Consider the following 24,966-nt stretch of genomic DNA (forward strand, 5'->3'; position numbering starts at 1 on the left):
CTAGTTTTCCATCTGTCCCTGTGCCTCACAGATGTTTTTGTTTCTGCCCAGATCGCACATCTTGCTTCACTCATTTGGATTATCCACATCATACTTGGCTAGATGAAAATGTCTTCTGGGGTTTAGCAAGTTATATCTGTCACCAGGAGCATTTGTTCATCCAGATTTGCAGTTTCCGTAATGAAATAACTTTTTACAGGGATGGGTGACTAGACCTTCGTCTTACCCCCGAAGAGGACGTGCCTATACCCCAGGGGACGGGGTCTCTATTTTTCTCCTCTTAAGAGATGCAGGAGTGCGGTTGGGGTATTCTAGTACCCGCCCGAAGCACGGAGGACAAGAATATATTGAAGTTAGGAAATTAAGGCTTCTCTTCAAGGGAGAATAAAAATTCAGAGCTGAGCTTATAATGCAAAAGTGGCAAAATTAGCAAATGTGATTTTATCGTTGTTAAAGAACACACTGACAAGTAGGTTATTATTTCTCCTTAAAAGTTTCCGCAATCATACGATTACATACAAGTCACTCTGAACTACTGTTCACCGAATTGTTCATCCGAATCTCTTCAGGATATGAAGGTGTAGAAGATCCAGAGGCAAGTAACTGAAATGGTACCAGGACTGTTAGAACTGCCTGAAGAATTATAGATAATAAAAATTTTCTATATGAGGAAAAGGGAGATATTATATGAGGAAAATATGAGACATTTAACTTAGTTTATAAGATTGATGCCGAAAATATCATTTCGTAGTTCGCTAAAGTGAGAAGAAATACGTCATCATTCAGCAGCGGGGTAGAAATTTTCCACAGTAGGTTGTTGGAAAGGGTGTCCTACACAGTGCCACGTCGAAAGTGGGTTCTTCAGAAAGCCAATTTGGCTGTTAATATTTTGTATGTAGAGATTGCAAGCGCGTGTGCTTTCTTTCATACCTATAAGCCATGCTTGGGATGAATGTAGTCGTATCCCCTATTACAAAGCGTTTCGGATATTTCTGGTCAGATAGTGTATACTCAACGCGAAATGTCAAATCACAATAGCTATACTTAAAATCAAACGATAACAAAAGAATATAAAGAGTATAATAGTTACCTTGTGAATTTTAAGAAACTTTACGGCACAGGTATCCTTAAAGCAACAAGCACAATATCTCCACTCTTCAACTGTAACACTACTCGGAAAAAAAGACAAAGGACACCATAGTGTGAATTACCAACAGCCACCTTAATAATATGTATCTTTTCGCTTCTATAACTGGCAATCCTATAGGGCACATTTTCCGCAAGCGTACGATAGTGATCAACGGGAATTTTGGACCATTCTATTTATAGACATGTAATGAGGCCCTGGAGTGTTGTGGGGATTAATGTCCCTTGACCTCACTCGACGCTCCAGTTCAACTGATAGATATTCATTTGGGTTGGGATCAGGGCTCTGTGGAGGCCAGTGAAATGTGGTGACGTTCATGTACTCAATCCATTCAGTTACAGCAACAACTTCCTTATGACATGGTACATTGTCTTGCCTGAAAGAGATAATGGTCAGTTTTGTAGCAACGCCACAAAGTATGACACATTGCAATGTCCAGAATGTTCAAATACCTCTGGAAGTTTAATGTTCGTCGCCCCACAAACAGAAGTCCGAGGTCAAATTATGAAAATTGGACACTAACATCACACTGCTACTTCCTAATTTCATATTTGGTATTTCGCACACTGGTATGAACCGTTTGCCACAGCATCCGTCACCATACTCATCCTTCTGCTTCTAAGCTTCAATTTCCCTCTGTACTCGCTCTTTGCACCACCGAAGACCTTCATATTGGATCGGATAATGTGGGCCTTGCATTTGCGGTCCTATCATGGAAACACATTTTGTGAGCCTCTGTTCTGAAGGTTTTTATGAGATTCATGTTCCAGTCGATTTCCGGAATTCCACATTCAAGGTGTCGGCCGACGAATGGAGTTTTTTTCATATTATCCTTCATAGCACCCTACAGTCATATATGGACTGAGTGGGGTGGTTTCCCACTTAGGATAGCACTTGCCGTTGACTCCCTGTGCTTCCATCTCACTATGTATCACTTATTGAGCCCAATGTTTCAACAATTTCCAAAAAGATAGACCTGCAACATGACATCCTATCACAATGTCTATTTTAATCTCCGTGCGTGCCCTTCTGTCAGCGATTTTACCCGAAAACAGTTGCATTGACTTCGGAGCATGATATAACCTCTACACAGGCTACAATCACATGTTCGTTACATGGCACGATGCACCTCGCTAATGGGGTGGCGTCCGTTGACTTCTTTCAAAGCAGTGTAGATGCATTATATAATCAAAAATAACAAGACACTCCATTATTGCAGTGGATATGTCTATATACTTCACAACAATGGCTAATACGAGTATAAAAGGAAGCACAGTCATAAAAGCTTCGTACATAAACGTAAAAGCAAAATCAGTTATACTAAAGAACTCAATTAACTTTCACTAGGTCACTCTCATAAGAAGCTACCTTTGCAAATACTCACTTCAGAAAATCGTTGCCCTGCTGTAGTGTTTCTTATGAACTGTGAGCGATGTTTTGTAAAATATGAACGCCAAGCGTGCAACGACAAGCTGGTCGGCCATTTAAAATCACAGACCAGGATCGTCGAGTGCTGAACTTGTGAAGCGAAAAACTTACTTATGACCATTGAACATTCGTGTAATTCCGAAATGTCTCCCAAAGCAAATCTCAGCACCAGAACTTCTCGGTAGCTGAAGAACATGGAGTTCCTCCGTCATGAATTGTAGACAATCATCGCATCAGCAAGAATATCGCTACGTGTCGGGTGGAGTAGTATCAAGGTTGCTGCCTACTGTAGAGCGGTGATAACGCATTCTCTGTAGTGATGAATCACTCTTGACCATCTAGCAGTCCGATGATCAAGTGTGAGTTTGACGTATGCTAGGAGATTCCCTGATACAGCAGATGCAGTCATATACCCGTCTGAGTCTGTTGTGCCAGGGATGTTTGGTGGAGGAGGCTTCATGGTTTGAAATGGGTTCCGTAGCTAGAGTGCAGGGTAATATTGCAGTCTATCGTGATATACTTGACTGTTGTGTTTCCAAATTTATAGTAAAAATTTAGTGAAGGATCTTTCCTCTCTCAACAACACAACGCTCTGTGCACAAAGCGAGGTCTGTGTAGAGCCCTCATATAAATCGCACTGAATACCTGTGAGAGGAATTGAAATGCCGTTAGCGAGTCAGGCCGAATAGACTGAGATGATTGGCCTATCTTACTAATGCCCTTTTGGAAGAATGGAAGTGAATTTCTGCAGCAATGTATCAAAACCTTGTGTTCCCACAGAACTGAAGGCCGTTATAGCAGCAAAGGGTGGATCAACTCCATATTAATTCCTTACATATTGGATTGAGACATGTGATGAGCAGGCGTCCGGATAGTGTAACTGCTTTTAGTGCCTGCCTGGTTGGCCGATTGGTTAGCGTATTCTCTCTTCAACTAAGAGGCTGCAGGTTTGAATTCCGTCAGTGGCATGGATGTTTGTGATTGTATTACTAACAGTTTACTATACATGTATGTACTTTGTAACTCGTGTCCTGATGCAGTATGACCTTTGATGTCTTTGCGAAATAGAAATCAATGATAACTAACTGCTTATAGTGCTATAAACATCTAACTACTTTTTCAAATAAATGTCAAGAAATACGTCTATTGATCAGCCTTGAAGTTAGACATTTTGACAACTTCGAAAAACCTCACCATGTATGGTAAAATGTCCTGTGAAATGTACTGTGGTTAGGAAAATCACCGAATTATGAATATTAGTCTATCGATTTCTGACTTTCTACATAGCTACATACTAGTTATTGCTTTTATCACAGTAGAAGTTTTGTTCAATAACCACGTTACTTCATATTACGTGTTGTAATGTAAGCAAGGATATCGCGAATTTGCCATTTGGCTGAGAGAATCTTAGTTCGAATACCGTCTATACCGTCTGGTATAAGACTTTCTAATTGAAGGTAACTAGCCTAATGCTATATGGAGATAGCAAGAATTTCCTCCCTGAAATTTAGTTACATTTCGAAAACTGAGAACTTAGCCGGAGAACCTCGCTGAGACTCTCGAGCAATGTAATAATAAATAAATTGTTGAATCCGACCCTTATTGTTCTAAGGTTGGAGTAAGCTACATATACAGTGGTGCCTTGCAATTCGACGTCCCGCAATTCAAAGTCTCGCAATTCGATAGTTGAATTTCGCGGGCCTGTGCGCATGCATAGAATTGGTGCGATGTCATTTGTTATTTGTCATTTCTTGTTGGGCTGCATTGGTGTTTGCTCGTGTTGTTTGTGCTAATTTGCAATTCTGCATTTTTCAGAAAATAAAAATTTTGTGCATCTGCAGTTATTATTATTTTTTGAGCGAAATTTAAGAATGGATCCAAAGAGAAGTGAACTGAGGAATAATTCAGAAAAGAAGCACACTTGGTTGAGCATAGAAAAAGAAAGAAATTGTAGATAAAGTGCAGAAAGGTAGAACAATTACAGATGTAGCTCAAGAGTATCGCATTCCTAGGTCAACTGTGGCAACGTTTTGGCAACAGAGAGAGAAGATTATTGGTGCTAGGGTGTCGCTGGTATAATGAAGAATTTTGACAAGAATAGATCTTCAATCAATGAAGGGATGGAAAAGCTGCTTATCACCTGAATTAGAGAAAAACAGATGAAGGTAGATCCAGTAATTCAGGAAATGATCTGTGAGAAGGCTAGTTTAATTTTTTAAGAATTGCAGAACCAGGATGCATCTCAGATCAAACTGAGGAATTCAAAGCAAGTCGAGGCTGGTTTCACAGATTCAAGCTAGAACAGGCATCCATAGTGTTCTCAGACAGGGGAAAGCTGCTAGTGCAGATAAAGAGACTGCAGGAAAGTTTGTCAAAAAATTTAACGATTTAATAAGGAAGGAAGGCTACCTGCTACAGCAAATTTTTGACGGGGATGAAACTAAGTTATTTTGGAAGCGCTTGCCAAATTGAACCTACGTCACGCAAGAAAGTGAAGTTCCCACGATAATAAGCATATGAAAGATAGGCTATTGGCAGCAAATGCAAGCGGAGGCTTTAACCTAAAGACGCTTCTGGTCTATCACTCAGAAAATTCTCGGTGCTTTGGGAAAAAAATTTTTAAGTCCAAACTGCCAGTGATGGAAATCCAATGCAAAAGGCTGGGTGGACCTGCAAGTTTTCAAAGATTGGATTTTTGAGGTGTTTTCCCCGAGCGTGAAGTTCCTCGCTAACAACAATTTTGCCTTTGAAAGCACTGCTGATCCTTGACAATGCTAGTGCCCACCCTCAGGACTTAGAGAGGACATTCTTGAAATTGACTCTGACTTCATCAGAGGTCATTTCTTGGCTCCAAACACGACGTGACTTATCCAACCCATGGATCAAGAAGTGATTGCATGTTTTAAAAAACATTACACGAAGGCTTTGTTCTCACGGCTTTTTGAAATGACTCACTCTTCTGACAAGACACTGAACGACTTCTAGAACACGGAGTTTATCAATCTCCATGCCATTTCCTTTATTAAAACAGCCTGGGATGGAGTGACACAGAGAACCCTTCGTGCATTGTGGAAGAAACTGATTCCTAATTTTTCTCAGGATGACAACAGTGCAGACCAAGCAGCTGGAGAATCAAAAGCAGCTGCAGCCATGCGAGCGATTATTTCGATGGAGGAGAATCTCGACATAGAAGAGTTTTATGAGGCTGATGTAGAAGAGCTTGTGGAGAATCACGATGACGAACTGACCATTGAAGAACTCAGAGCACTCAGCAAACAGCAAACAAAGAAGAAAGAAAGAGGAATTTCACCTGAAGAAGAGGATGGCAAGGAATAGGGTCGATGCCAAAAGCTGCCATTAAATAAGTTTTATTCCATTGGGAGAAGGTACAGCCTGTTGGTTTAGAATGGCACCCCAACAATGCTGCTGTGAGTATAATGAGAGACTTGTTCAATAACACCATCATGCATCACTTCAAAACTCAAAACCATCTTGAAAAAAGAAGGAGAGACAGTCAACCCTTGATCATTTCCTCATCCCTGTTCAAGCAAAGAGGAGACGAGAAGAGATAGAACAGGATAAAGAAGACTCCCTTCCAACATCTAAGGCTCAATAGATTATATGTATTGTGTATACAATAGTGTATTTTATAATTTAGTATGTTATACAATAGTAAAATATGTAAAGTAAAGCAAATAATATGGCGTATTTCTCTCCCACTCAACCGTTAGGAGGAATGGGATGGGGGGGCGACAACATTTAATCTCTTTTCCATAGTCTTATATGGGAAATATTGTCTCCGAATTCGACATTAGTTCGGCGACGGATTAGTGTCGAATTGCGAGAAACCACTGCATTTGGGCATCAAAAGTGTTCTTACCATTATATCACATCTCTAAGGACTCTTCGAGGGAGGTCATTCTGTTGTACTGCACATTCTACTACGTGTGTTCCCGCATATAGGCAAATCGGCGTGTATGCATACAGGCCGATTTGCCTGTATGCAGAATGAAAATCCCGAATTTTCGAGAGAAAAATTCCCGTTACACCATATGAGATCGGCTAACTCGCCTTTAGTTGAAAAATCCTATCCTATATAATGATCCTCTTGTTGCAACTAGAATCGAACTCAATTCTTTTCCGTAGAAGGACTCAATGTAAGGTCGTTCATCCATTTGCCTTACAAAGGTTATTTTGTTTATACGAAATGGGTAGACATATTTTATTGAGCTCAGTTATAATTTTAATTTAAGATTTCTGTTAAATAATTATACTTCTTTTTATTTAGCTCAGTCGTTATTTTAATTCCTCAGTATGTCGACGATGACTTTAATAATGTATATGTAAGATGGCGCCATCTTGATTACATGCAAGTTTGTCAACTTCATGCTCGCTGCTCAAGCTTGGTGTATTAGTGATTATATGTGTGTTGTGAATTTAGTTTTCTTGTATGTTACCAGTATCATGTGTACATGAACCTTTGCGTTACTGGTTTTTCCTTCGAATATTTGGAACTGGCTATTTTTTACTATATTGTGTAAACATAGTAAAACCTCAGCAAAAGAGCTTCGAAAGAAAACCTGATTTAAATTATATATAGAGAGGTATGTGGAATGCATCTTACAGAAGTTTGTTTTATCGATTTTATTTATAAAGAGAGCATATATTGAACTCAAATATAGGCGTGTGGTAGATAAGACTGTAAAAGATTAGTTAAAATGTTCCCAGCCGGTCATCTTAGATGTTCAGCATAGTGACGAAACTTACTCTAATTGCTTTTCGGCAGTAGATTTCAGTAAACTCTAGTACTTTCAGCTAGACGCACACGCGACATTTTTGAAAATACATACAGTTTGTAATTTTTATATTTTTATCCTCCCAATTCTGAAACGAATATCTTACTTTCATTGGATATCATTTTCAACATGTATAAATTAAGATTAATGACAGTTATCAACATTTAAGTGCTGAATACGCAACAACAACATATACAACAAAATCACAACGGTTACCGGCAAAAGCCTTTAATTGATGCATCACATAATTTTCCAGCGAAAATGTATTCCTACATTACGAATCCTCACGAAAATGCTCTCTCACACACAGTACTGAAGTAACCAAGTTCATTAGCCGATACAATATTTTATATTATTTATATACAATTTTAGCTAATATTTCAAGTTAAGTAATGAACGAAAAACATTTCTCTTGCCTGGAGCAGCAGTTTTCACATTTTGTACCTTTTAACCTCCAATAAACTAACTCGCCCTTCAAATCATTTGAGGTGTTAACGGGGAAGGAAAAAAAAAAAAACACTTTTAGATGAACTCAGCTACAGACATTACATGAGATCATCATTCAGAGATGAAAACAATAACTAATAAAAACAAACCATTTCCTATCTATAATATATTAGTATAGCAGCAGTTCATTTCTCTGGCGCCTGAAGAAATCACTATAGAAAGTAACTGATTTAAGTGAGTCCTAAGCATTATAAAAAGTAAGGAATGCTTTCATGAAATATTTCTTTATTCGTAGTTTTCACTCAGTGTATCATACATATTTTCAGTCCAATTTGATTGATGGAACAGTAGCATAAGCATACATGATAGAACGATGAACAATACAGATATGAAATCATGAGTAGTAGTAGTAGAAAAGCACTAGCTAGTTATAACTGGACCTAGCAAAGTTTGCTAATAAGTATACTTAAAAAATGATTAAGCTGTTCAGATTGAGCAGTCCATCAGATCTGTTCAGATGAGGATGATAGCAATGTTTCATGACTTTTGTTATGCAGCTCTTCTATAGGAAACCTGCTCTTACCTAGGACTGCAGTGTTTTTCACTGAATCTTTTGTATGGAGATGTCATGTGCTGGAATCTTGTATTTCCTGATTGTTCAACAGATCCCATGCATTTGTCTTTCTTTAGCCAGTCTGCATCTGTTTGTCAAGGAAATCAAGTACCATGTACTGGAACAATTCAGGCTTGTAGTGCTTGCTTTTATCTCCATGCACACACACACGGTTTACCATAAAAAAGACTTAAGTCTTCATAAGAGCATTCTCCTTATAGAAAGAATTTATGAAGAAAGTTGCAATGCTTCACTTCATCGTTCTAACCAGAACAGACTTGATGGATCATATTTATCCCCATTATGGGAAGTGTTGTGTGTTCATCAGTTTTAAGTTTTTTATATCTTGTACCAAACCTTGATAGCATTTTAGTTATGATAAGGTATAATATAAAGTACTTCAGTTATGCATGCAAATCAGCGAGGAAACACACACACACACACACACAATTAGCAAACAAAAGTACTATAGTACGCCCACAGATACAAGACGCTTAGACACTTCTGTGCATGGAGAATCCATTCCGATAATAGGGTAATCAATCTGTATTGTGGAATGAGTTTATCATTACATGTCGGAAAATTAAGTTCTTTTTTATGATCATTGTAGTTTTTAAAGTGGTAACTATTTTGCTTATAACAGTTGGAAAATTTTATGTATAAAGCACGTGATTTCGCGTTTTGGTGGCCAATTCGTACATCGCCTTATTTCTTTCTCCCCTTCAACATGAATTAGACTCTTCTTAGCACCGAGCCAATGACAGCTCTCAAGTGTGGGCATACTATATCACAAGAGCTAAACAATAGGTTGTGTGGTGTGCAGTACCTCCCTGTGATGAGTTCTTGGAGCTGCCACAATAATAGTGACTGTGGCACTCAACTATGACTTATGATTCTATATCTGCAGTTTTATTTGTTTTGTCATATATGCTGGTGATATCGTTTCAAATTATACTGAAGACATCGCGAGTTGATTGAAAATTCTCTGAATGAAGAATATTTTTACATAAGTAATCCATATATATTGGTTTCATAAAATTTATACACACCACCCATGTTGATATCATAGAGTATTTATAGTCACATAACACCCAACCAAAATATTAACCCTAAAGTGGCAGATATAAATGGCAATTAAGATTCATAAAATGACATTTTCAGAACTGTTACCCAAGAGTATTAATTTAAAACTCCTATTATTTTCAAGTGGTCATCGTGCAAAACCACCATTTTTTTATTTTATTTTATTTATTATATATTTTAATTCATTTTTTTATGTAGTGCCTTAAAAGTATATACTAAAATATTACAGTTATCATATTTACAAGTGTTTAACATTATTCTGAAGTTTCTGTCTATATCCCCAATTAGTGCTGTTGAGATCTCAAAATCAACAAGTGATGATAAATCTCACTTTCATCTTAATCTAAAACAAAGTACCCTATTGAAATAATTTTAATTCTGCAACATCCTTGCCACTCAGTGTATCATGCAGTACAATGATACATATGGATAGAAAGAATTGATATTTTTTTAAAGTAACTTTCAATACTGATTTTTCAGAGTTTGCCCATATAGGTGTGTGGAAGGGGGGGGGGCTGTTCAATGAATAGTAACATTTTTTAATCTGCTTCTGTTTCATAGCGCCAGCCTGGTTGGCTGAGTGGTTAGCATATCTGCTCTTCAGCCAAGAGGCTATGGGTTCAAATCCCTCCATGGGCATGGATGTTTGTGATTGTCCTACGAACCAGTTATTGAATGTACTGCTATTATGTGTTGACTGGTGCAGTATGACCTTTGATGTCTTTGTGCCATAAAAAATCAAATCAATCTGTTTCATATCAAAAACGTTTTTTATAGTTTTTGATAGAATTGAGATAAGCCAACCCTTTATATTCAGAGACAATATAAAGTATTTTGTATAGTTTTTGAACAGAAGAAAAAAATGTTTGGTAAATTTTTAGTAGGTGTTTGAGATCAACTGACACAGTGTTTTCATTCACTTGCATGAACAATTTTCTTTTGTTTTAAAAAGTTATTTAAAGTTTAGACACTTATAATGTATTCACTCAAAACACCAAGAAACAATAGTTTTATCCTTAGCTTTTCAGCACTATTTCTGAGAGTAAGTATTGGCCACTCACATCGCCTTTCCCATTTACTGTTTGAAAGTCTTTAGCTGATTTTTTTCTTGTTAATTTTTTTCATGTTAATTTCTGTAAAATCTTTGCTGCTCAGTGTATCAGTTGCCACTGTGATACATATGAGGGGAAAAAAAATCATTGTTCATTTTTAAATAAAATTTCACTAAAATAAAATTAATAAATTTTGATAAACTTTAATATCAAAGGTGAGGTAAAGACTAGATAATCTGGAAATCCTCTCTAGAGATCAGACCTTCTTGAAGTAGTCAGGTGTGTTTCACATTGGGCACATAAAAATCATATATCACCTTAACCTTTTTTTGCATGGAGTAAATTTCCATGCCACTGGAATTTGAATTTGTACACTGCTAGGTGGCAAGTGATAATCTTCATACTATTGCCAAGGCTGGCATTTCTTAATGTTTTTTTTTTTTAAACTTATATTTAGTTTAGCAAGAACCTATGTATTTTGCTATATAACATTTCATCTTAGCTGCATTTTCGTGTAACTACATTATGCTTGTGATGATGCACCCATGTAAACAATAATAAACTATGAAAGACTTACATGAGAAGCTTTTTATATATAGAATTTTATATAGAATAGAAGTATCAAAGACACCATCCATATTAAATTAAAATGCATAAGTAACAAAACAGCAGACCTAACTATGATCATATGTGATCAAAAAATAAGAGCCTCCATAGCGGAGTTGAAAGAATGATGGTATGTTGCGCCCTTCGATTAGAAAAGGCATAAGTTCGATTCTTGTCATAACAGGAGGAATCTTTATATGGACTTTTTCAATTGAAGGTGAGTTAGCCGATCTCATACAGAGGTAGCAGGGTTTTTTCTCCTGGAAACTTGTGTGTTTCATCCCGTATACAGACAATCGGCCCTTAAGAACACACGCAGTTTACAGATAAAAAAATACTAGCTGTGGTGGTGGTGGGCAGTAGATGGCGTTGATGTTGATAATTGATAGTAGAAGTTCAGTGTAGTGGTGGAGACAGAGTTGTACAGTAGGTGTCCTCCTGCAATGAGTCTTTGGACTCCTTAAAGATGTCACGAATAATAATAATTATAAATGTTTTACCCATATATGGTACTAACGTACTATAGGTTGATCAGGCAACTTCTCATGTATGGACCGAACATAAAGAGAAAAAAAAAAATATGAGCTTGATTTTAATAACATAGTTCAAAATCTTAAGTACTTGTTATTCTTAATGACAATTTTTAGACACATCCTGTCATCAGACAGTTTTACATATAAAATTGTCTGATGACAGGATGTATTTAAAAATTATATATATATATATATATACTTTTTAAATACATACACACATATATACACACTTTTGGACACACACACTGGTGTCCAGAAGCTAAGGAGGAACTACATTTTTATTGTATATGAAAAAATTTTTGTGATTACAGCCAAATATGGACATAAATTTATTGCCAGCATACGAATATATTATATTACACAAAAAATGTTTTATAAATTTCATACAAATTAAATTGCAAGACATTTTTGGAAAAAATTACAAATTTCCTAAGGATGTAGTTAAGGAATTAATGTACATAGAAAACTATGCGAAGAGACATTTCAGTATGGAATATGGCCATGCTGAACTGTGATACAGCTCTCACAATGTTGTACTTGCTTAGCACCAAGTGATTCAGGAGTTCTTTGAGGCAAACTGGCCCACTCCTCCTTCAGAGCAAGGATAAGGCCTTGTTTGTTTTCTGGAGGGGAATTGCAAGCAGCAGTACATCCCTAAAGTGTTCTGTGGGGTCGAGATCTGGGGAGCATGATGGCCACTCAATTCATTTAATATCCTTGGTCTCCAGAAGTATCTCCACTTCTCGTTTACGATGTAGTGTGGCATTGTGTTCCATAAAAATGAATACTTTGCTTACAGCACCATGGAACACTCTAACACGATGTCGAAGAACTTCGTTGCAATATCATTTTCATCAGTCATAGTCCCATTTTTCAGCACTTAGCTTTGTTTGTCCATTAAGCATAATTCCTCCCCACCATGATCCCAGCACTGTTGTATCTATCCCTTTCAAAAACATTCTTGCGATGATAAGCAGTACTACTTTTATGCCAGATCAACAGTCATCTAGAATTGCAGAAAAAACTAAAATGACTATCATTGACAAATTGCCAAAAGGAGTACATTAGCTCATTGATCTTTTCCAATTTGTATGGATACAACACCAGTGAAAACATGTCCTGTAATGAGTTATTGATAAAGGGATGCATACTTCAGGCCTTTCGGCATGTAGGCCTACTTGTCATAGATGTCCTGCTACAATTTGTTGAGATATCTGCGTACCTGTGCTTGAATGGAGCCGATTTACAAGCTGACCTACCATGGTACATAGATTATGTTTTACTGTCATAACCAAAAATCTGGCTTCATGTTCTGTGGTAGAGTGAGGGCGACCTCTTAGCAAATGTCTGGAACACATGCCATTGATTTAAAATGCTTCCCAGAGCCTGGATACAATACTGTGCGAGATGCCAAACTCTCTGACAATATCAGTAATTCTGCAGCCTTCTTCAACCTTTGCAATAATTCTTCCCTATGTGAAATCATGTAGATAATGTCTTTGAGACATTACAAGACATCCAAGTTTGCAGCTTTATTCCTTCATGCAAAGAGCTTCCTTCAAACACAATTTGCTTAGCACAGCTTTTTACCTTTTATCCTGCTGAGTGGTACCATGTGACCCCTTTGCATGTGATTCGAAAATTTGAATGCATACCTACTTTCTACTTGAAATTGTCAATTATACAAATTGCCACAACATGATTTGTCTGGATTTGCTGTCATAATCTTCAGAAATTGTGTTTGTTGTTAGAACCATTGTTCTAAAAGCTTCTAATTTTTTAGGAAATGACAAAGTAAACTAAATTATTAATTATAAAACCTTAAATTAACTACTTACATATAAAGTTTTTATCATTAATAATCTAGTTTATGTTGTCATTTCTTAAAAAATTAGAAGCTATGTCTAACCAACGTATAAGCTTATCTACAAGAATTACATTCTTCTAAAAAAAGAAAAAAAAAGGCTTTGTATAATGCATTAGTCTTCTTTCTGAGGATCTGATGTTTGGTGGAGATGACATGTCCAGCATGTTATGAATATAACAGTATAACTGAAAATGTTCCTTCAGAAAAAAGTGAACCTAAAAAAAAAAGGTTTATTATTATTACATTAGCGCTTCTGGAGTCAAAGACTTATTGAGGGTGAGAGAGAGGTTTATATAATTAACAATTACATGCTGTTAAATCTTGAATGAAGAGATTTCGTTGTGAAATATCTCATTTAGGATTTAACAAGCATCAAATCACTTAGAGAAATACTTGTATATAAGTAGAGATGTTAATTGCTTGAAAAATATTTATATAAACGCTTTTAATATTGGACTGTTCTATGTAAGATAATATTACCTGTTCTTGTAAATTTAACAGTGGAAGAAAATTGATGAGAATTATGTTAGTATGTAAAAGTGAGTTCAAATTTCGCAAACGAGACATTCAGATTAGTAACATGCCCCATGGCAGTCATGTACACATGGAGTAAGTTGCATGCAGGAGTTTCCCGGGAGATGCGAGGAGAAGAACTGGAACCGCATGCAAAGGAATAGTGCCGAGCGGAAAGGTATGACGCTGTAGGAGCGCCACTCAAGGTACAATATAAAAAGCTGGACTCCGCTAGCTTGCTCACTCTCGTAGACTCTTACTGTCAGTGCTCTTCATTTGGTTACTTCTCTCAACTTTGGCGCAGGTCACTTGAGGGGCCCAGCTCTAGTTATTCCCTGAGATGAATATGTGAGAGCGGTCAACAGTCTAGACGCAGCCGAGTAGCGAGCCAAGTGTGGGCATTTCGTCAGTAGAGCGGGAAAAATCAACGCAGGCTGACTGTCATGCTAGACCACATGGACCAACTTAAGCAGAGCTGTTCTCGTCTACATCGGAGAGGATAATTCATGATTGTGAGTTCCAGGCTGGCCTATCGGAAAGACAACTGTGAGGAAGAAGAGGGAATGCGCTGTGGAAAGAATTGTAAGGATCGAGAGATAGACCTGACGAAGTCCGAAGGTCTTGGTAACGTACGAACTTCTTAGTTTCCCTCGAGTTTATGAAAGAACTTTGTGTGTAATAATGTGCAAAAGTTATTCATTATTGGGACCTATATAAGATATGAAACAGGACTTTAGGGCTTAGCCTGATACCAGAATGTTTTATCTCTGAGAGTGAATTCTGATATAGTGCGGTGATAATTTGTATATAGTATGTTATAGATTAGTAATGCTTGAAGTTTGATAAGTTAAACATTGAGAGAAATTGTAGATCCTATTGTTAGTAATCATTAATATTGTCTTGTGGTAGAATTCAACTAGGAATTCTGAAGTATTGTATTGTTAAGTCTGTTAACTTAGGAGAAAGATTTAATTTAGTCATAAGACAAGTCTTGTAAATTTGTTTTGTGATAGTTTGATGAATAAACCCTTTTTCTTTCACCTAACAAATTGCGTGATGTATGAATCCAATGCACCACCACTCATCAAAAATAGAACCTGAGTAGAACTAATTAATTGGGATAGACCACAACTGCAATGAGAGTTTAAATTAAGGGATTTAGCTAACTTGGAAACTGTTATTATATAAGTTGTGTGTCACTCTGAGAGTTCACTCCTTGATTAAGAAGCTTTATCTGATCTAAGGGTTATGGATGGTGGCATTAACAAACAAATTTTCCAGAACCCAAAGAGGAGACAGCTCCAGATTTTCAATATAGGAATTGGCTCTATCCGGGGCAGTTTCTTTCTTTATCAAATTCACACACGTGGGCAATCTAAGTGACGGCCACAGAATTGATAGGCAGTTTGAGTATCGATAGGGCATATAAAGGGGAACCAGAGAATAATATCCCCTAACCTAAATAATGCCATCCTATTCCATAATAAATATATAATAAATATTCAATAAGGGAAACAAACATATATAACAATGGCGCAGTCGACAGGATTTGGTTTACTCAATTAATCCAAAAAGATTGATAAATCAATGTGAGTAGGTTTTGGATTCAAATCAGGCAGTTAAGATACAGAGAAATTTATTAGTAAATTTAGTGTTTAAGAGGAATTAAATATATTGACTTAGATACAAGTATGACTCAGCCAACAAGTTCTGGGCTCGATGATTCAGAATTTTTTAAGAGCATTAATCCGCAGCAGGTATTCCTGCAATTTTCTGGGGAATCGAACCCAGGTCTTTCTACCAAAGGGCTCGTTTGTACTGACTGAGCTATGAAGGCCCAATAGGTGAATATATATGAAAATAATGCATATAAATGGAGTGCACTAGAATTGTGGTATATATTTTTCATTCTCAAATGAATAGAAAAAAGTGCCAACTGATATTTGTATTCATTCACTTCAAAAAAGGTGTTTTTGATAGAATCATATTACAGTGTATTTTGAAACTGCTAACATCAAAAAATATAACAGTTCAAAGTATTGCAATTATTAGACTGAAGTTACACTGCTTGAAAAGAATTAATGGACACCCTAATGGTCAAGGAACAATGTGCTATGTAACTAGTCGCATGTTTATAGCTGGTATAAATTGGAGGTTATATGATGCTTCCAAGTCAGGTCAACTGTGTCCGGGTGAAATGGCTGTGAGAAAGGAACTGACAGAGCTTGAAAGAGGTGTCATGATAGGATGTTATGCTGCAGGCCTATCTGTTTGGCAATTGTTACAACTTGGCCATCCCAGGTTTGCAGTCGCTGATACCATACTGAGCATAGGGAGTCAACTGCTACCCGCAGTGAACATCCCACCACAATCACTTCGAATGTGGCTGTAGGGTGCTGCTACAAAGAATAATATGTAAAAAACTTCCATTCCTCAGTGAACATGTTGAATGCGGAGTTCCCGGCATTGATTGGAACCTGAATCTGCACAAAAACATTCAGAACTGAGGCTCATGAAATGTGTTACCATGGTAGGACCACAGTATGCAAGCCTCACATTATCCGAACCAGCAAGCAGCGTTATCTTCAGTGGTGCAAAGAGTGCGTACAGTGGGTGTGGAAGCTTGGGAAGCTGTGTTATGGAGTGACAAATCACCTTACCCCTCTAATAAGCAGATGGACAAGTGTGGCAGATGCCTGGTGAACGTCTCTTACCAGAGTGCATAACCCCAACTATGAAATTCAGAGGTAGTGGGGTGATGGTATGGTCCTGTTTTTTCCTGATTTGGCCCCTCTGTTTGTGATACCATGAACACTGAACCCCAAAGGATATCTGAACATTCTGGACTATACAATGCTTTCTACTTTGAGGCATTTCTATAAAACTGACCATTGTCTTTTTCACTAAGCCAATGCGGCATGTCATAAGGCTGCTGCTGTAATTGTGTGGGTTGTGGACATGTATGTCACTACACTCGACTGACCTCCACAGAGCCCTGATCTCAACCCTATTGAGCATCTGTGGGGTGAACTGGAGCATTGGGTGAGGTCAAGAGATATCCACCCCCCCCCCCAACAGTCCAGGACATCATTACATGCCTACAAGAAGAATGGTCGAAAATCCTCATTGTTCGCCATCGTAGGCCTTGCAGGATATACTGCAATCATTGCGTAGAAAGGAGATCCTGCATCTTATTAAGGTGGGTGTCATGGCTGTTTGTTCCTCACTCTATGGTGTCTGTTGACTTCTTTCCAAGCAGTGTGTGTGTGCATATATAGAAATTAACGTGTAATAAAATCTCACACTACAGATATGTAAAAAATCCTTTAAGGAGTGGGATCAGACAAGGTGATTTTTTAAGTCTGTCTTTATTTAAACATAAACCTCTCTCTCCATCGATGAGTTTCGACTCCAGGAGAGTTGATGTAATAATAATAATTATAGATGAAATAGAACAAACTTGGTTTAATATACAGATGATAGAGGTGACTACAAAATGTAATTATTTAAATTGCAAATAGATATATAACTATTTTAACATTGAAACATCGATATAGAAGACAAAAACAGTGATTAGAAAATAATCAAAAAGATGTAGACTGGAACTAAAGTGAAAAATAGCAGAATAGGTAATGGAATTTAAGTACCATAAATAAAAATATAGCACAGACAAAAAGTAAATGAGGAATCCTTGGAAGCTGATAAAATATCAGGATATTTAAATTTAACATAAGAAAAGAAACAAAAGCAAGAAATTATATCAGTATCTGACCATTATTATATTCGCATATGAAACAAGAATAAGATAATCAAAAATAAAAAAATGTGTGTGTAAATTAAAAATATTAAGAAAAATTTTCAATAAAGAGGAATTTGATATAGCGAATAAAAAATAAATTTATTTTGAAGTACTGCCAGTAAATGTACAGATAGAGAGAAAAGATCAGTGTCGAATGAGTATATTAATATAATTGATTAAATTAAGATTAAATTAGTAAGAAATTGGAAACTAGATACAGAAAAAAAAATTAACATACATACTACTTACACTGAAGCGTTATAAACACAATAAGTTTAAAGCAAGAAGAGGAAGCTGATTGATACACAGCTAAGTTGTTAAACAGATGCAACTGAATTAGTCACTTTGCATTTTCTTGAATGTTATTGCTATATTCAAAAACTGTTTCTTTCCCTCCCCATTCTATGTAAAACCTCATTAATTAATCCTTTATCTTCGTTTCAATCACATCATCCTTCTTTGGTCCACGATACTCTGCAAATTCTTAATCTGTCTTTATACTCGTTATTCCAGAGATGAGAAACCACCTTAGTGAATCATCTCTAGACTACAATATCTTCCCATCCTTTTGAAAACCAAATGGTTATATCTGTTCACCATAATCCATATGCTTCCTGATCAATGCCTTACCACAATGGAAACATAACATTCTTTCTTGTGCACATCAATGTCCTTGACGCCATTCCCATAATCCACTGTGCTGCCCTCACAATTTTATTACTGTGTCCTCAAAATGTTAGTTTCTTATCCACCATGATACCCTAGATCCCTCATCTCCACATCCTCTAAGATATTCTTACCAGTTGTATATTTTACATCTCATCTTTGCTTCTCGAATTTTAAAACTTTACACTTTGCAACATTGATCTAGTGATCTCACTTACTTCCTCACTCACTCAACCTACTCAGGTCCTCTTGCAATGCTAAATCTGCTGTACTTCTCATAGTACTTCATAACTTCGCATCATCTCCAAACAGTTGCATATCACCATTCATACCTTTTCAAATATCATTAACATGAAAGTTATTATTATATTTTGGATGGATTCCAAATCACACTTGTTACCATTACTTTTTTATCTTCAACCATCAATGAGTTCATAGCAAAGTCTACTCCAATTGTGTTGCTATACCTTTCTATGTTCCTGAACAAAACCTGTGAACAACACACGTTTTACCAACATGGCAATCTCTAATTAAAACAATTTTAAAAATAAAATCGAATTCTTCGTAGTCATTCATTTTGCTCTATAAATGACTATAATAAGAACATGACATGCGGCCCAAGAAAGAAAAACAGTGTATCAAGGCACCCATAACAGCATTATTTCACCCAGTGGCAGCTGTTGTACACAAAGCATACCATCTCAAGTAATTACATGAGATAACAGGACATAAAATCTTATACAATACACTGATGATGCATGACATATCATTATTAGTTACTATTAAGCAGCATTTACGAATGAAGCAAATATAAAATTATTACAAAAAAGATAACTCATCGCTAATGTTTGTAGATCACTCAGAAAGAAACTTAATCACCAAATTATGAAAAATAAATACAATGAAGAATCAAGAATGTCATCAGTCCTTGTTAAATGGCCAATGCTGTTTAACAGGGTTCCAAAACAGACCCTTGAGTCCACACTTTTCTCTGACTTTCCTCTTATAATCTCATATATCTGATACCTATCAAATAATCAGTTACCAATCCAGCACACTAGTCTATTATCCAACAGCCATCCACTCCAATTAAATTACCATCTTGTCACATGGCAGTCTATCAAAGGCCTTTGTAAAATCTAAATATATCTGCTCTATATGCATCTCCCTGGTTCAGTGCATGTGTCACCTTATAAGTAAGCAGACAGCTAAAACACCTTCCTTTAGCAAATCCATGCTGTCCATCAAATAAAATACTGTCATTATCAACCCTCTTTCTAATCTCATCCCTCACTAACCTCTCTAATACTTCATCTACAACTCCAGACACAGAGGTGCCAATTATTTGAATCAGTACTTTTACCACCTCCATTATGAAGAAGAACAATTTTGCCCTCTTTCCTCTCTTTTGGAACAATGAAAGGGACATTTAAAAAAAGTATTGGCAAGCCACAGAGCCTTATTAACATCACATTTATGCATTCCTCATATACCACCCAGTGACCCTTCATGGTCATTTTCATCAACTGAAAGAAGGTTTTGGGTATCTCTGATATTCTTTAACAAATATGCTAGCTCATTTCTAGTTCTATAACAGGTTCAATCAACACCACCAGTTTCTGAATAAGACTCCTACATGCCTCCCCTGGCCATTTTTCATTTTTTTTTACCAATGATCCTACAAAGCTTCCCAGATCCAAATGTGTCCCATACATCCGAGGGCATCTTGGTCTTTTGTCTACTTGCACCTTCATTTCTGCATCCAGCATCCACACTTTTCACGCAACAGTTCACTGTCTATCCCAACTTCCTCCCCCATTTCCCTGTCTGTCTTGTATTTCTGTTATCTCATTTCCTTCATTCACGCTACTTACTTCTACATTCACAAGCTCTCCTACCCTACTTTCCTGTTCCTCCATAATACCTCTTACTTCTTCAGAAAAAAAGTCTTACTTTTTCATTTCTTTCTTCTTTAAAGAAAGAAAAGAAAAAGAAAATCAGTTGAACTAGATCAGGCACTGAATGAACTACTAAAATACCATTACCATTATTCTCCTTCTAGCAACAGTCTTTTCAAGTAACTCGCACCAAATTTAAATACAGTCATTGTCTCTTATACAGTTCCATCCATTCCTCAAATTCATTCCATATATTCACTAAAAGTAAGTGCTCTCTGAAATGAGTCACATAAATTGCTTATAATGAAGTGAATGTATGAGTAGACACAGAATTCTTATATAGCTCCACTAGCATACCATTCATAATCTTCATTTGTCTTCTTAACTCATTATCATACTTGGACAATACACTACCTCCTTCCCTCACCATTATCTTTTACTCTCCTCAATAACCTCTAACAAACTCTCCTGATCATTTGTTTCTACTACCTCTACCAGCTCTTGCCTGCTTTCTCCTCATATCCACTGCCTCAATCACTGCTCATTCTACATGCAAGAAAACAAACCCTTTGCACTTTCTCATTCACTACATTTCTAATAAATGAATCTCCATACAGAAGTACTCTTGTCTTTCATTACCTTTTTCATGATCATCTTTTGTTCCATTCATCCTCACTCTTCCATGCATATTTATAATTATGCACATCTATATTTATCATTGTAAGCATGGCAAAAATTAAGCACCATTGGTTTCTTCTTGAATGTATTTCATTTTTAGCTAGTCTTTAATCATTGTTACAGTTCATAAAAAATTTTAAACTTCTGTTTAGTTGCATCCTTGAAAAATCTGGAGAATAATACAAACTCAAAATAAATAAATAAATGAAAGTATAAAACTAACAAAGATTGAACTGGATAAATAGAAAGATTACTTCCAAAATATATACACAGAAAATAGTAAAGGTGATACAATCAAAGATAATGATATTTATAAAGAAGATAATGTAACTTTTGAAATAATAGAAAAAGGTATTGAACAAACACTTAGTAAAAGAAAAAGAAAATCATAGAGAGAGAGAGAGGTGGGAGCATTGAATTCATTGTCTGAGAGTGTGGTGAAAATGCAAATGGTGAATCAGTTTAAGGAGTGGTACAATAGACTTTGTATTAACTAGCGTTGACCTCCTATGATGAGTCTTGTGACTCCATGGAATTGAATTGTGGCTCCAAGAAAATAATAAATAATTTAATTGAAGGACTTGATGAATAACAAGATTTAGAAGAAAAAAATAGATCAACAATAAATTCAATATAGTATTTATATTAAAGCAAATAATAGAGAAATCATTAGAATACAGTAATTCCCTTTACATGTTTTTAGTGATTTAACCAAAGCATTTGATAGAATACAGTTAAGACACAATAACCATATTAAAAATGAGAAAAAATTCCAATACAAATTTTAGAGCTAATTATGACTTTGTGTGTGCATGCACGTGCACACACAGATAACATTTTTGTAATAAATACAGAACAAAGACAGACTGAAGAAATTAAACTAACCAAAGGAATTAGACATTGTGACTCATTAAGTCCCACCTTATTTAATTTAATAATGGATGAAATAAAAGAAGTAAACAAAATGGGAAAAAGTGTGGAATACAAATGAAAAATTAAGAATCAGATATGCTGTTAATATAATCATACTACCAGAAAATGAAGATGATCTATAAAGATTACTGAACACATTCAGTAATACAGAAAAAAAGAAAAATATGTCAACAGAAAACAACTAAAGCCATGATAATTGCTAGAGAATCCATAAGATATAAATTAGAACTCAAAGCAAAAATACCAGAACAAGTTAGTAAAGTAAAATATTTAGAAATAAAAATTAACAACTATGGCATCACACAAAATGAAGTACAAGAACAAGCAGTTAAATAGTAAAATATCTGGATGTCTTAACAACCTCATCTGGAAGAATAAGAACACAAGAAACCAAAATAAGAATAATATCAGACTAACATATGCAGCAGAAATGCTTGCAGCACCTACAAAAATTAGACAAATTAATGAAATGACAAATGAAAACATTAAGAAAAATTGAAGGTGCAAAAGTGCTAAACAAAATCAGGAACTCACAAGTCGGGGAAAATTTCAAAAACTGAATGAAGAATGGATAAATCAGATAGAAAGAATGAAGGATAACAGATGAGTATATAACTGGATACTAAAGAGGCAGAGAAGCAGAGGAAGACCAAGGAAAAGATGGTAGGTTGGTTTTAATAGTGAAGTTATTTGGTATTATCATGCCATTGCTTTTTTTTTTTTTTTTTTTTGGTGTTTCATTTCATTTATTTTATATGTATAGCGTGATATGTTTTATATGTATACAATTGTCTGGTATTGCCCATTCATTCCATTTTGAGTGAATGGAATTCTGTATGAATGGAAATGAATTTAATTAAAACTTATTTGAAATATTACTTTTAAAAGTATAGTGCAATATTTGATTATTTAACAATATGTGCATTTAATTGAAAATTACCCCCCCCCCCAAGAAAATAGAAAACTAAGTCTAGACAAAGACATATCGATGAAATTATATTTAATTAATAAATATGTTTCTCATTTCATAACACAGGTCAGTAATTGAAACTAGGTGAATCCTAAAATGGTAATAGAACAGGTAGCAGATGTTGAAATGAAGAGTGTAGATGTGGAAAGTCCATCTTCTGTTCAGGAAGCTGAAGTCCCCAAAGCTGATGCAGAAGCTCTTACATTAGAAGGTGTGTGGTTGCTTTAATCTTTAATTTAATATATTAAATATTTCACTAAAAAAAAAAGGCAATATACAGATGCTTGGATAGTGCTTCTGTTCTTTTAAATAGTGCAAGCTAAGGCAACTCTGAAGCTGAGGATTGTATTCTCATAAGCTGTCTGGTCAAAATTTTGAAACTTCCTAAGTTTCAAAATAGTTTTGAAATAATGTTTGATCTTATCTACTATTTCTATATAATTTACATCTCCAAAATAAGGCCATATGACTCCTGTTTTGATAATTACTATTACGCACCAACTGTGAGAGTTCACTTATGAAAAATACAACTCTCTGACATTGGATTTCTTTGATATTGAATGAGAGTGTTTGCTCTCTTAAGGTTTCTGCCTGGTCTCTGATGAGAACGGTAGACTAGGGAGGGCTTTTTCCCTCCAGTGGCTTCTGTCTGGTATTTAATGAGAACAGTGGTGCCTAGACTGAATTGCCTGGTCTCCAAGCTGATCTCTTAAGCTTTCCATCTGGTTCCCGAAAAGAACAGTAAGCCTGCTTGCTCCAGCACTTTGTCTGCCGATTTGCCTAGGCTTAGTGCAATGTTGATATTGACTCTGATGTGCTGGGCTGAGGTTTGAGTAGGTGATTGAGTGGACTTGGTTTTTCTGATTTGCAGATGAAACACATGGGTTTCTGGGCAGAAAAGACTTGCTGTTTCTCAGTGATCCAGTTTTTGAACTTGTTGAGAATGTGACCGTTTAGGTCACTCACCAGTTTTTGGAGTTGGCAATTTGAACAAATTGAATTGCCTGGTCTCTGAAGAGAACCAACCCATTCAAAAAAACTCTCAAGCTAGTGAAATCTTGATCAAATGCACTAATAAAAGTGAATGTACAGATGCTTGGCCTTTGTGTTCTTTTAAGTAGTTCAAGCTAAGGCAACTCTGATGCCAAGGATTGTATTTTCATAAGCTCTGATCAAAATTTTGAAACTTTTTAAGTTTTTATATTTGGCTTTGAAATAATATTGGATCTTTAATATCCACTATTTCTATACAATTAAATAATTGTGTTTGAAATGATTACATGGTCTGGTCTGAAAGGCCACCACTTTTGGAGGCCTGAAAAGGAAGTGATCATGAATTAGTTTTGTGCAAGATATATCATACTGAAAAAAATGTACCAAAGTTATCATCATCATCAAATTCCTGATGATGATGATAACTGATATATGTCAGCCTGGCTGGCTGAGTGGTTAGCATATCCGCTCCCTTGCCAAAAGGCTGCGGATTCGAGCATGGATGTTTGTGATTGTCTGTGGAAATACTAGTGGTGGTGGGCGATACATGCCGTTGGTGTAGTTGCGGTCAGTTGGTGGATTGTGAGTGGTGGAGACAGAGTTGTAGAGTGGATGCCCTCCCTCAATCAGTCTTTGGACTCCCTGGAGGTGACAAAATAATAACAATATATCCTCAAGGGGTGTACAGGATATGATAGTACTACATCGTTACTAACTTCCTATCTACACTTTCTCTCCAAATCAGTCTGTTACCTGTCAAGACTACAATATTATCAGATCTTATATTTCTGTCTTCTAAGGCACTTTTTTTCTGTATCAATCCACCTATATCTTGGTCTCTTCCTCTGGGCCTTTTTCCTGCCAACCTGGCCAAGAACATTTATTTTGCTAATCTTTCCTCTCTCATTTTGTTTAAGTGACTATACCACCAAGATTAGCTCGCC

General features: G+C 36.1%; 1 protein-coding gene across 1 annotated transcript in view; it reads left to right on the forward strand.

Annotated features, from left to right (window-relative positions):
• Nucleotides 1-6,783: 6,783 nt before the first annotated feature.
• The window catches only part of Rpn3 (regulatory particle non-ATPase 3), a 195,115-nt gene continuing 176,932 nt past the window's right edge, over nt 6,784-24,966 (forward strand). Inside the window, exons 1-2 of the mRNA XM_090404567.1 lie at nt 6,784-7,179; nt 23,096-23,240. Of these exons, the coding sequence (XP_090260693.1) occupies nt 23,126-23,240 (115 nt within the window). The 5' untranslated portion in view covers nt 6,784-7,179; nt 23,096-23,125. The remainder of the gene's footprint in view (nt 7,180-23,095; nt 23,241-24,966) is intronic.

The sequence above is a fragment of the Typopeltis vanoorti genome, chromosome 15, assembly GCF_054136105.1.
Source record: "Typopeltis vanoorti isolate ZY-2024b chromosome 15, IOZ_Tvanoo_1.0, whole genome shotgun sequence".
NCBI lineage: Eukaryota > Metazoa > Arthropoda > Arachnida > Uropygi > Thelyphonidae > Typopeltis > Typopeltis vanoorti.